The sequence below is a fragment of the Melanotaenia boesemani genome, chromosome 8 (assembly GCF_017639745.1).
Source record: "Melanotaenia boesemani isolate fMelBoe1 chromosome 8, fMelBoe1.pri, whole genome shotgun sequence".
Taxonomy (NCBI): Eukaryota; Metazoa; Chordata; class Actinopteri; order Atheriniformes; family Melanotaeniidae; genus Melanotaenia; species Melanotaenia boesemani.
In genome coordinates, this window is record NC_055689.1 from 37,417,295 (window position 1) to 37,430,908 (window position 13,614).

The 13,614-nt window shown below is 47.5% G+C and overlaps 1 protein-coding gene across 1 annotated transcript in view; it reads right to left on the reverse strand.

The window, feature by feature from the left end:
- Positions 1-2,058: 2,058 nt before the first annotated feature.
- ttc19 (tetratricopeptide repeat domain 19) overlaps positions 2,059-13,614 on the reverse strand; it is a 31,043-nt gene continuing 19,487 nt past the window's right edge. Inside the window, 12 exon segments of the mRNA XM_041991870.1 lie at positions 2,059-2,492; positions 2,495-2,587; positions 2,590-2,601; positions 2,676-2,733; positions 2,735-2,755; positions 2,757-2,840; positions 2,909-3,013; positions 3,015-3,073; positions 3,151-3,181; positions 3,183-3,203; positions 3,205-3,247; positions 3,322-3,383. Of these exon segments, the coding sequence (XP_041847804.1) occupies positions 2,452-2,492; positions 2,495-2,587; positions 2,590-2,601; positions 2,676-2,733; positions 2,735-2,755; positions 2,757-2,840; positions 2,909-3,013; positions 3,015-3,073; positions 3,151-3,181; positions 3,183-3,203; positions 3,205-3,247; positions 3,322-3,383 (630 nt within the window). The 3' untranslated portion in view covers positions 2,059-2,451.

Here is a 13,614-nt window from a genome sequence, read left to right on the forward strand (position 1 = left end):
TACTACACACTCACTGCTACACACCTCACTAGGCTACACACTACTACTACACAACTCACTAGCTACACACCTTACTAGCTACACAGCTAAGCTGCTACTACACTGCTGCACTTACTACACACTTACTAGCTACAAGCTCACTACTACACACTCACTACGACACATCCGTATAACTAGCACACTCACTACTACACACTCACTGCTACACTACTTACTACTACACACCTCACTAGGCTACACAGTACTGTACACAGTACTACAAACACTCACGGTACTACACCTTCACTACTAAACACCTGCACTAGGCTACACACTACTGCTACACACTCACTACTACACACTCACTACTACACACTTACTGCTACCACGCTCACTTACTACACACTACTAGGTACACACTCACTGGTCTACACTCACTCTACACACTTACTACTACACATCTACTAGGTACACACGCCTGCTACAAACTCACTGTACACACTCACTGGTACACACTCACTGCTACACACTCACTACTACACACTACTACTACACACTTACTACTACACACTTACTACTACAAGACTTACTAATACAACACTAACTGGTACACACTCACTTGCTACAACACTTAGTAACACACTCACTTGCTACACACTCATTGCTACACACTACTACACACTCACTGGTACACACTCACCTACTAACACACTTACTACTACAGACTTACTACTACACTCTACTACATACTCACTGGTACACACTCACTGCTACACACTTACTACTACACACTCACTACTACACACTAACTGGCACACACTCACTACTACACTCTCACTACTACACACGTACTACTACACACTAACTGATACAAACTCACTACTACACACTTACTACTACACGCTCACTACTACACACTAACTGGTACACACTCACTACTACACACTTACTACTACACACTAACTGATACACACTCACTACTACACACTTACTACTACACGCTCACTACTACACACTAACTGGTACACACTCACTACTACACACTTACTACTACATGCTCACTACTACACACTCACTGCTACACACCTACTACTACACACTCACTACTACACACTCACTGCTACACACTACTACACACTTACTACTACACTCTACTACACACTCACTACTACACACTTACTACTACACTCTACTACACACTCACTGCTACCACACTTACTACTACACTCTACTACACACTCACTACTACACACTTACTACTACACACTAACTGGTACACACTCACTGCTACACACTACTACACACTTATTACTACACTCTACTACACACTCACTACTACACACTTACTACTACACTCTACTACACACTCACTGCTACACACTTACTACTACACTCTACTACACACTTACTACTACACTCTACTACACACTCACTGCTACACACTACTACACACTTACTACTACACTCTACTACACACTCACTACTACACACTTACTACTACACAGTTACTACTACCTCTCAGGAAGCACTTGAAGGAAGATTCAGCCTGTTAGGGTGTTGGACATCACGGTGGCAGGACGTGGGACATCACGGTGACTCGTGCCTTCCTCCGGGCAGGACGTGGGACATCACAGTGGCAGGATGTGGGACATCACGGTGGCAGGACGTGGGACATCACACTCGTGCCTTCCTCCGGGCAGGACGTGGGACATCACAGTGGCAGGACGTGGGACATCACGGTGGCAGGACGTGGGACATCACGGTGGCAGGACGGGGGACACACGGTTTAAATAATGACTGGGTCTAACTGAACCTGATAATGTGTAGCAAGCAGTGGAATAAAAACTGGTTTCCATGGTGATGAGATTAACGAGATCCTGGAACTTAGCCTGGTCGGAGCAGGGTAGCTCCACAGAATAGCATCTCCATGGTAACTGATGCCACATCCTACTCTCCCCTATCCCCGCTTTGGTGCACCCTGATCACGGACAGGATGATCCAGGATGACCAACAATCCGGACTAACGACCTCTTATCTTGGGTTCACAGGCCTTCAGGTCTGTAAATCAGAGTCAGATATACAACAACAACAACGTGTTTTATTTAATTTGCTGAACACAAAAAGAATCAGTGTATCCACCATCACGGTTACAATGGGAACCAGGAAGTCAAGGGACCAAAGGTAAGAAGGTGTTTAGCTCCGCCCCCTTCTGCATGTGTTAATCTGCTGATTGTTTACAGTTCTTTATTCTCACTGTTCTGTAAACAACAACTTCACAGCGTGGGAACCTGCAGCCTCTCACACACCACCCATGTTCTGGATCTGGTTCTGACTGAGGTGTTTCAGGTCTGTAGGGGACACAAGGACCAGTTTCTTCACGGGGACCTTCAGAGTCGTCTGGAACACATGGACATGCAAACAGTCACAGGAACAGAGTAGGGTTCTACAGAACTGGTCTGATCCAGATCATAGTCACTGAGCAGCCTCTTCCTTCTTATCTTGGTCCCTCCTCTCTTCACCTCCTTCAGTCCCTCCTGGATCTGGTCCACGGCAGCCTGGTCCCCAGCCTGCTGAGCCAGACTTAGAGCCTCCTGGTACAACCGGACCGGTCCTCCAACCGGCCTGCAGGGACAGAACCAAAGTAGATCAGACCTGCAGGGGACAGGTGAGACTGCCAGAATCTAACCTCTGCTCACCTGTGTGCAGCAGGACACCTGCCATGTTCCCCAGAAGGACGTGCTGGTCCAGGTGTCCCCACAGACCGGCTCAGGTCCACCGGCCTGCTGGATCAGAACCAGGGCATCATCATGGCGACCCTGAAGGTCCAAGATGGTGGCCAAGTCACTCATCAAGACTAGAGTCTGATGGAAGACAAGAAGACCCAATTTAGAGACGTGTTTCTACCTGTGGATATGCCTCAGGTGTATACCTGTGGGTGTGTCTCCCCCTGCTCCTGCCGACAGATGTCCAGGGCGTTCTGGTAGTCCTGTCCAGCCTTGTCCAGGTGCAGCATGGACGCCCGGTATCGAGCACGACGAGTCCAAACAAAGACCAAGTAGGAGACGTGTATCCTTCCTCAGAGTCTCCTCGTCCTCTGATGGCAGAAACAACCAAATCAGTTTAACCAGTCTCTGTCTCACCTTTCTCTGTCTCACCCCGTCTCTGTCTCACCTGTCTTCTCGTCTTCTTTCAGCTCCTTGAAACTTTTCCAGTTTGGCCTCCAGAGGACTCTGTACAGAATCTGAAGCCGTGCTCTGCAAGCTCCGCCCTCAAAAAAAAACAAAGAGAAGTCGGTGACCTCTGAACCTTCCTGTCAGCTGATCATTAATCTCCACCCACTACCTGTTCTGCTCGGCGTAGATGGTGGCCAGTTTCAGAGACATCTCAATGATGGCATTGTCATCCTGGAAACAACACAGGAAGTCAGGAGGGTTAGAGTTACCTAGAGAAACAGAACCAGAACCAGAACCGCTGCTCAGAGAAAATGGGTTCTACCAGAGTGGTTCTGGTCATTGTTTATGACAAGAATCTCCAACATTTCCTGGATCATACCTAAAAATCTTTTATTCCTGACAATTCTGTCCCATCAGAACCAGAACCTAAACCAATCAGAACCAGCACCAGAGAAATGATGGAGCTTTTAACAGAACATTTCACCTGAAAATCTGAACCCAAACTGCTCTGATTATCAGTGTTGGGACACCATCTACAGTTCTGTCTATAGACCTATCCAGGACCAGGCAGTGGCTCAGATCAAACTGGATCTAAAGCCCCATTTCACCAGCTGCTGGGAATGGAACGGGTTAGGTCAGTACGGGATGGGTCGGTACGGGATGGGTCGGTACTGGATGGGTCGGTAAGGGATGGGTCGGTACTGGATGGGGTCGGTACGGGATGGGTCGGTACTGGATGGGTCGGTACGGGATGGGTCGGTACGGGATGGGTCGGTAGTATTTTTGCTTCCTGCTTTGCTGCCGTGGCGGACGCTTCCTTCTTTGCTCTCCTTTCTGCTGCATTTTTCTTCTTTTTTTCTTCTTTTTCTTATCTTTACCGGCAAGAATTTAGGAACAAAGGACTCCTGGTCACTTATAAATCACTGGAACGAATATATTTTAGATAAATTTAGTTGATTGCCATCGGAGAACTAGTGGAATAATGTCTCCTAACCCTGCAGTATCAGTGAGCTGCACTGAGTGTGAGCAACTTTCTTTGAGGATAACACAGTTGGAGAAGAGGATGGAAACACTGCAAGACATTCGTGTGAATGAAGAATTTATTGACTCTGTAGTAGCTTCTGTACAAGCTACTGAGTTGTCAAATGGATTGAGTCAAATCTTCATACGTGAAGGCATGTCGAATGTGGAGCCTCCTGCTACAGACCTGGCTGTTACACTTCCCTGTGTGTGTTCAAATGACACTGGAATAGCTTAGGAAAATCCCAAACCGGACCATCAGACTGATCTCTCCTTCTGGAACACTGTTGGTGCCAGACCAAAGTCATCACCCCGGCCAGAACCTGGTCTGATGTTGTTCGTCCGCAGAGGTAAATCCAGCAGGAAATTTAAAGCTCCAGCACTCACATCCACCACCTGAAGTCTCACTGCACAATAAATATGATGTGTTGACTCATATTAAAATGAATGTAATGCAAGGATATATAAAACTCAAGAAATAGCCCTAAAACTCAGCCCAGGGCTAACCAGACCAGGAGGAGAGGCCAGAATTCCACAAACAGGAGGACTAGAGAAGCTATCGGCACCTCCACACAAAAACAAATAGACACAATTCTGATTGGGGACTCTATAACAGCATGTAAGGATGGCAAAAGACGAAAAATCTAACACTTTCTAATCCATCAGTCGGGGAACTGACAGAGATGTTTAGACCATTCTGCCTTCACATCCAGATGGTATGAAGATTATTGTCCACACAGGGTCTTTTGATATTCTGAGGAGGAAAATTGGCTCTGAGATCCTGAAGAAAGACTTTTCTCTGCTGTTGGAGAGACTGTGTCAGTTTGGAGCACCATGTCTACATGTCAGGACCCATTCCTACAGCGGGTAAAGGAATTGAACTTTTCAGTAGACTTCTTGGCCTGAACACATGGTTATTGAACGCATGTATCACCCATGGGATAAAGTTCATTGATAACTTCAGTATCTTTTGGAACTGTAAGGAGCGATTCAGACCTGATGGTCTGCATCCAAATCTAACTGGATGCAGATTACTTGGTGAACACTTGCGTCATGCTGTTGGGACGGCAAACCCAAACATGATGTACAGATAAGAGCGAAGGACACAGCAGAGAAGAGATCAACTCCCAGCTCTCCCCCCTCACCAGACCCTCTTCTCCACATCACCCAAGGTCTTCAAAGGATGTCTCTATCCCGGACCGGACTCCAGCGACCACCATCTACCAAGAACCACAGGGCACCCCCTCCTCCCCCTCCTCATCCTCCTCTTAGATCATCTGTCCTGACCGAGCAGGGCACGGGAGGATGTGCAGGAGGTTCCCAGAGCAGCAGAATTCACAACAAAGATAACATGCCATGATGCGTTCAGGGTCCTTGCTGTAGTTTTGCTACTACTGACAGCTGTTCTGAGATCAAGCCTGGACCCAGTAGGATTCCTGTGTTAGTAAAATAAGGAATCGAACACGATCAGCTTGTGGGGTGAATCGATCTAATCTGTTAACTGTACCTTGTATAACTCAGAATACAACAGAGACCAGAGTAAACTTCATAAAGCTGCTGTACTAAATGTTAGATCTCTGTCCAACAATCACTGTTAGTTAATGACTTCATCATTTCTCACAGTTTAGATTTTCTTTTTCTGACAGAAACATGGTTAACAGAAGACACAAGTGCTACAGTTCTTAATGAAACAGCACCCCCTCATTTTAGTTTCATGAATAAATGTCGAAACGGGAGGAAAGGGGGAGGAGAAGCTGCCTTATTTAAAGATTCATTCCAGTGTAAAGAAATGTCATTTGGTGATTTTACTTCTTTTGAATATCTTAGTTTTATTTTAAGGGGCATTCCTAAAATCCTATTTCTAATCATCTACAGACGTCCAGGACACTGTGCAAATTTTATTGATGAACTTTCTGAATTATTGTCGGTTATCTCTACTGATTTTAACCATTTCATCTTAACTGGGGATTTTAACATCCACATAGATAACATGACAAGTAAAGGAATTTTCTTCCATATTGGATGTTTGGTTTGTGGCAACATGTAAAAGAACAGACCCACATTCGAGGTCACATTCTGGACCTGGTTATTTCAGGGTGTTGATATTTCTTCTGTTGTGGCCGCTGACTCGGCCTTTCTGACCATTTTTGTATTTTGTTTGATTTACTGATCACTCAGAATGTCCAACCAACCTGCTCCTCGGTTAGGAAGAGGTACATTAATGAAAGAACAAGTGCTAAGTTTGTGGAGGCCATAGCTATGTTACCAACAACCAGTGCAGAGTCTGTTGATGGACTCCTGGATCATTTCAATCTGAAAATCTTGAATGTAATGGATGCTGTTGCACCGATAAGAACCAAGAGCAACTTGAGCAAACAGAAAACACCATGGAGAAACACCACTGTGGTCACCAGCCTAAAAAGAGAAAGCAGAAAAACTGAGCGGAAATGGCGGAAAAATAAACTTTAAATTTACTCTGAGCTGTACAAACAAAGCCTGCGTAACTATAACAATGAGCTGTGAAGGCCAGAGAGCTGCATTTATCTGGAATGATTAACAGGAATGTCAACAATTCTCGCACTCTGTTTGCTATGATTGAAAAACTTACTAATCCTCCTATACAGATAAGCCCAGAGCTCCTTTCCACTGAGAAATAAAACCAATTTACCAACTTTTTTAGCCAAAAAATTAAAACAATTACGCAAAATATTAATTCCACACAGTCAAACAAGAAAACTAGTTTGAGTCTAAAACCTGGAAATAATTCTGATGTCATGTCGCAATTTAAAATGGTTGATTTAAAAATCCTACAAGAAACAGTTTTTACCTCAGTAGAAAGTGGTCTCCTACTGATAGTTAACAGCTCACTGGCATCAGGCGTTTTTCCCAAGTCACTAAAGATAGCTGCTATTAAGCCTCCTAAAGAAAAGGACTCTAGACGCCTCTATAATGAACAACTATGGACCGTCTCTAACCTCTTTTATTTCCAAGATTATTGAGAAAGTTGTATTTCACCAGCTTCATGACTTTTTAAATGAAAGTGGAAATCTTGATAAATTTCAGTCCGGCTTCCGACCTCATCACAGCACTGAAACAGCTCTGGTCACAGTGTTAAATAACATTAGGTTGAATACTGGTTCTGGTCTAGTATCAGTCCTGATTCTGGTCAAGTATCAGTCCTGGTTCTGGTCTAGTATCAGTCCTGGTTCTGGTCTAGTATCAGTCCTGGTTCTGGTCCAGTATCAGTCCTGGTTCTGGTCCAGTATCAGTCCTGGTTCTGTTGGATCTCAGTGCTGCGTTTGATACTGTAGATCACAGAATCCTGCTGCACAGGCTGGAAAACTGGGTTGGACTTTCTGGAGCGGTTCTTAACTGGTTCAGGTCCTGTTTAGAAGGCCGGAGTTATTTTGTTACCTGCAGCTATGAATCGTTGGAACAGTTGGAACAGACCAAGCTGTCGGCAGCAGAACGGCGGCGCCGGAGGGAGAAGGTCCTGTGCATGTACTGTGGGGAGGGGAGTCACCTCCTGCCTGGCTGTCCCCAAGTCTCCGGGGCCAAAGGGGATAAAAGAGGTCGGTGTTCTGCCAACCACAGGGTGAGTGTTACACCTCCCACATACAGCTCTGATCAGTTCGTTGTTCCAGTAGAAATGCGTGCTGGTAATGTGAGTTTTCCTGTCTTAGCCGTAGTCGACTCTGGGGCCGCCAGCAACCTCGCCTCTCCTGCGTTGGCTCATCAATTTCATTTTCCTCTCCACCAGCTTCCCACTCCCATTGCTGTTCGTGCCATCGACAAAAGACCCATCAGCCGTGGCTCGGTCACCCGCCCCATTGAGCTGACGATAGGGGCTCATCAGGAGCAACTCTCCTTCTTTGTTTTTCCACGATCTCGCCACCTCCTGGTTCTGGGTTTATCCTGGTTTGTGGCAAATAAGTCCGTCATCTATTGGGAGGACAGATGTGGAATTCCCCTCTTTATCACCAGGCGTCTCATTGTGGTGGTGTGGTGTGCTTCCACATCGGTTGAGAGCCCTTCCACGGCAGTAGATCCCTCTATTCCGGGGGTCTGTCAGGACCTGGCAGGTGTATTCAGCAAGACCAGAGCCATGCAATTGCTGCCGCATCGCTCAAGGGATTGTGCCATCGACCTCCTGCCCAGCGCCTCTCCCCCTCGGAGTCGGATCTATCCCCTCACTCAGATGGAACATCCGGCCATGGAAGCTTATGTAGAGGAGGCCCTTAAACAAAAGTTCGCCACGGCATTCTTCTTCGTCAATAAAAAAGATGGTGGTCTTTGTCCGTGCATAGACTATAGGGGACTGAATGATATCACGGTGAAGTACTGCTATCCCCTCCCTCTAGTACCTAGTGCCCTGGACCAGTTTTGGGATGCCACTGTCTTCACCAAGTCGGATCTCCGCAGTACCTACAATCTTGTGCGCATCAGAGAAGGGGACGAACGGAAGACCGCCTTCAGCACCCACTCAGGCCACTTCAAGTACTGCGTCATGCCCTATGGGCTGGCTAATGCTCCCTCAGTATTCCAGAGAATGATTAACGACACCTTTTGGGACATGCTGGGAAAATATGTCATCGCTTACATTGACAACATTCTCAACTATTCCAAAACCAGGTCCCAGCACGTTCAGCATGTTCGGCAGGTTCTGGAGCAGCTGCTGGCCCATCAGCTGTATGTAAAGTTTCACCAGCCCAAAATCTCGTTCCTAGGGTATATAATCGGTCCTGAGGGGGTAAGAATGGATGAGGTTAAAGTCAACGCAGTTACCTCCTGGCCACTTCCTTGGTACGTGAAGGACCTCCAGTGGTTCCTTGGGTTTGCCAACTTCTACCGCCGCTTCATCCGAGGCCTCAGTACAGCGGCATCCCCTCTCACAGCTCTGCTCAAAGGCATGGACACAGGCGCCTAAGGAGGCTTTCGAGGACCTTAAACATCGCTTTACCACCGCACCTGTCCTGTGTCTTCCCATCCCCGATCTGGCCTTTGTGAGCCGCCTAAACTCTGAGGGATTGCAAACTGCTGGCTTTAAAACTGGCTCTCGAGGAGCGGAGGCACTGGCTCGAGGGGGCGCTCCATCCGTTTCAAGTCCACACGGATCATTGCAACCTGTAATATCTCCATACTGCCAAACGGATGAATACACGTCAGGCAAGGTGGGCGCTGTTCTTTTCACGGTTCAACTTTTCCATCTCCCTCAGGCCCGGCAGCCACTATACAAAGGCAGATGCGTTGTCACGCAGAGATGGTCAGAGTATGGAAGCCACAGAGCCGACGCCCATCCTGCCTGCTTCTGTCTTCATTAACCCCATCATCTGGGACCTGGATGCCAACATCAACCTGGAGTTGAGGCGGACTCCGGGATGTCCGTCCCACTGGAGATTAATCCCTCAGAGCCTCCGGACTAGAATGATCAGGTGGGCACACACGGCAACTTCCTCAAGGCATCCCAAATCCAAACGCATGGCGGACCAGCTTGCCCAGAAGTACTGGTGGTCCCGCCTGGCTGAGGATGTCCTTCAGTACGTTTGTTCCGGTCCTCTGTGTGCTACTACTAAATCCCCTTGTCAGCCACCGGTCCCACAGAGACCGTGGTCCCACATGTTCTATTCTATTCTACAATCATTTAGCAGACGCTTTTATCCAAAGTGATTTACATTTGAGAGTAAGAACAACACAAGCATGAATTCAAACAAGATGGGACGTCATAATTAAGTGGTCGTCAGACTGCTGGAGTCCAGTACGACCCAGGTGCTGTCATGTAGTGCTAGTGCAGTGCATATAATTTTTTTTTTTTTTTTTTTTTAAGTCATTTTTTTTTAATACAAGATCACGATTTCATCACACAATATCAACTTGGTCATAAGTGCACACAGCTTCTTCAGTACTTGGTTGAGCCAAAGAGCTGGACAAATCTTTCTAACTCATTTAGTTAAGCTCAATGTGGAAATGCTCCTTAAACAGCTGAGTCTTTAGCTTGCTCTTAAAAGTGGATACGGACTCTGCGGATCGGACGGAGTTTGGTAGATCGTTCCACCACCGGGGAACAACAGAGAAGAAGAGTCTAGCTACTGATGTGGTGCCACCTTGTGGTGGGAGCACTAGGCGTCTTTCACTGGCAGAGTGTAACTGTCGAGAGGGAGTGTAGCTCTGGATTAAGGAGTGGAGGTAGACCGGAGCCGTTTGGGTTATTGTTTTGTAAGCCAGAAGCAGAGCTTTGAATCTGATGCTCTGCAACTGGAAGCCAGTGGAGAGCGATTAGCAGCGGAGTGACATGAGATCTTTTGGGCTGGTTGAAGACCAGACGTGCTGCTGCGTTCTGGATCATCTGCAGAGGTTTAACTGAGCATGCAGGCAGGCCAGCCAGTAAGGAGTTGCAGTAGTCAATGCGTGAAATGACCAGAGCCTGGACCAGGAGCTGGGTCGTGTGTTCAGTCAGGTAGGGTCTGATCCTCCTGATGTTGTAGAGAGCAAGTTGGCAAGATCGAGCAACCGAGGCAACATGGTCCTTAAAGGTCAGCTGGTTGTCTACCATGACACCAAGATTCCTGGTAGAAGACGTAGACACAAGCATGATGGAGTCAAGCTGCACGCTTATCTGTGATGGTAAGGAAGGATTGGCTGGAAAGACAATAAGCTCAGTCTTGGACAGATTTAGCTGAAGGTGGCGATCCTTCATGCATGCAGAGATATCAGCAACATGCTGATATTCACATTGAGACGTTGTGTCGTCAAGTGGGAAAGAAAGGAAAAGCTGAGTGTCATCTGCATAGCAGTGGTAAAAGAAACCATGAGCACTAATGATGCACCGAGTGAGGAGGTGTATAGAGAAAAGAGAAGAGGGCCAAGCACCGAGCCCTGAGGTACCCCTGTTGTCAGCCCATGTGATCTGGACACGCCCCCTCGCCAAGATACTTTGAAAGATCTTCCTTTGAGGTAGGACATAAACCACGAGAGGACAGATCCTGAGATGCCAAGCTCCGAGAGTGTGGAGAACAGTATATGATGGTTGACCGTGTCAAAGGCAGCTGACAGGTCCAGCAGTATAAGGACTGAGGATTGACCAGTGGATCTGGCAACCCGTAGGGAATCAGTAACTGACAGGAGAGCAGTTTCAGTAGAGCGGCCTTGCCTATAGCCAGACTGATATGGATCTAACTGTTACGATGGACCAGACAGGTGACGGGTTCTGGACCCACACTGCAGACACTGAATAGCCAGGAGGCAGAGGATGATTAAGAAAAGGATTTTAATGTAGATGTGAAGCGAACAGAAATCCGTTTTCCAAATCCAAGGACCAGAGTGGTTGACTGCAGACTGGACGGCCGGGTGAGCAGGCAGAGTCAGACGTGAGGTTTGGGTTGGAGCCAGAGATGAGGAAGTGGATCGGAACGGGGAAGCAGTCCAGGAGGTTGGCAGGCAGACGGAACAGGCAGGATCCAAGACACCAGGAGTCTAGACACAGGAATCAAGTTGTTAAGCATGAAACTGGTTTCAACAGAAAAACTAGAAAGGCCACGATATACCAGCTGTGTAACTGGAGGATCCGGCGAGGAGTGGAGAAAAGCCCGGTGTTTAAATACTGTGGTGGTGATGAGAGGATGAGGTTCTGGTGTGATGATCTGCCCAGGTGAGATGATTGCTGCTGCTGCTGAACTCTCCAGGTAGGAAACAAACATGACGCACAAGACAGACAGAGGGAGCCAGACGCACACACTAGGATAATCTGGGGACACATATACACAGGGGAGACAGACAGGGACCCTAACACTACACAACAGGTTGTTGTCTTGGAGGAACTGTGGGACCTGACTGAAGACGGCACGCTCTAGTAATTTAGACATGAATGGAAGCAGTGAGACCGGCCGGTAGTTTCCAACCTGGGCTGCTGGGTTGAGTGTGGGTTTCTTCAGCACCGGGGTAACCCGAGCTTGCTTGAAGGCAGAGGGAAAGACACCGGATTTAAGAGAGGAGGTGATAATATGGGTTACTGCAGGTTTGATTGTAGGTAAAATGCTCTGCAGGATGTCAGAGGGAACAGGATCAAGAGGACAGGTCGTGGGTTTTGAGCTGACTAGAAGTTTAGAGACTTGGTCCTCATTTAGAGAGCGGAAGGAGCAGAGTGAGGCACCAGTAGCTGGTTTGGTAAGGCTGAGTTGGTCCGGCTCAGTGAATTGGTTACTGATGGTAGCGACCTTTTCAGTGAAGTAGGAAGCAAACATTTCTGCAGTCAGCACAGTGGGAGGCTGAGCAGGTGGTGGAGATAGAAGAGAGTTAAACACCATGAACATGTCGTGTGTTGGGAGCATTGCGGATCTTGTTCTGATAAAAGGTTTTCTTGGCCGCCTTTAGGCTGGATGTGAAAGTTTCAGACAAGTCAGTGTGTTCTTTTGATTTGCGCCACTTTCTTTCTGCAGCCCCGAGTCCGGCTCTGTGCTCCCTTAGGACCTCTGTGAGCCATGGACTGGGAGGGTTTTGTCTGGCTGGTTTGGACACCAGAGGACAGAGTTTGTCCAGAGAGGAGGCGAGAGAGGAGCAGAGTGTTTCTGTAGCCTCATTAACAGTCAGTAAGGAGAAGTCTGAGTGGGAAGGGAGGGTAGAGTAAACCTCATCAGACAGCTGTGTAGGTCTGAGGGAGCTCAGGTTTCTGCAGTAGGACACCATTTTAGGAGCCGCTTGATTGACATGAGGAAGGAAGACAGAGAATTTAACCAGGAAGTGGTCTGAGAGGTGCAGCGGGGTGACGGACAGGCCGGCTGTGGAGCAGTTTCTGGTCAGCACCAAGTCAAGAGTATTACCAGCTTTGTGTGTTGGAGGAGTCTGAACCAGTTTGAGATTGAAAGAGTAGATGAGAGCCAGAAAGTCCGTCGCTGTGGTTTGTCAATGTGAATGTTGATGTCTCCCATGACAATTAGTGGTGTGCCATCATCAGGAATGTCAGAGAGAATCATGTCCATTTCAGAGACAAACTCAGCTATACTGCCACCCGGAGGCGGTAAATGACCAGAATGTATGCAGTGATGGGTGTAGAGACCTTTACTGGTGATACTCAGGTGATGAGCAGGTAGCCATAGGATGGAGAGGTAAAGTTCCACTTTTTAGAAATAAGAAAGCCCGTTCCACCTCCTCGTCCAGCTGAGCGAGGTGTTTGGGTAAATTCTGCATTGACAGAAAGGGCAGCTGGTGTAGCTGTGTTTTCTGGACGGATCCAGGTCTCAGTCAGGGCTAGGACCTGAATGTCAGAGACATTTATCAATGAACTGATAAATTCTGTTTTGTTCACCGCAGACTGAAGGTTCCAGAGACCAAAGGTAACAGAGGGTGTAACAGACGTGCATGCCATTGGAAAGGACGGGTTTTGTGGATTGTGGTGTCTTGGTCTGGACCATGTCTGACAGGGATGGTTTGAAGCACATTGTGCGTTGAT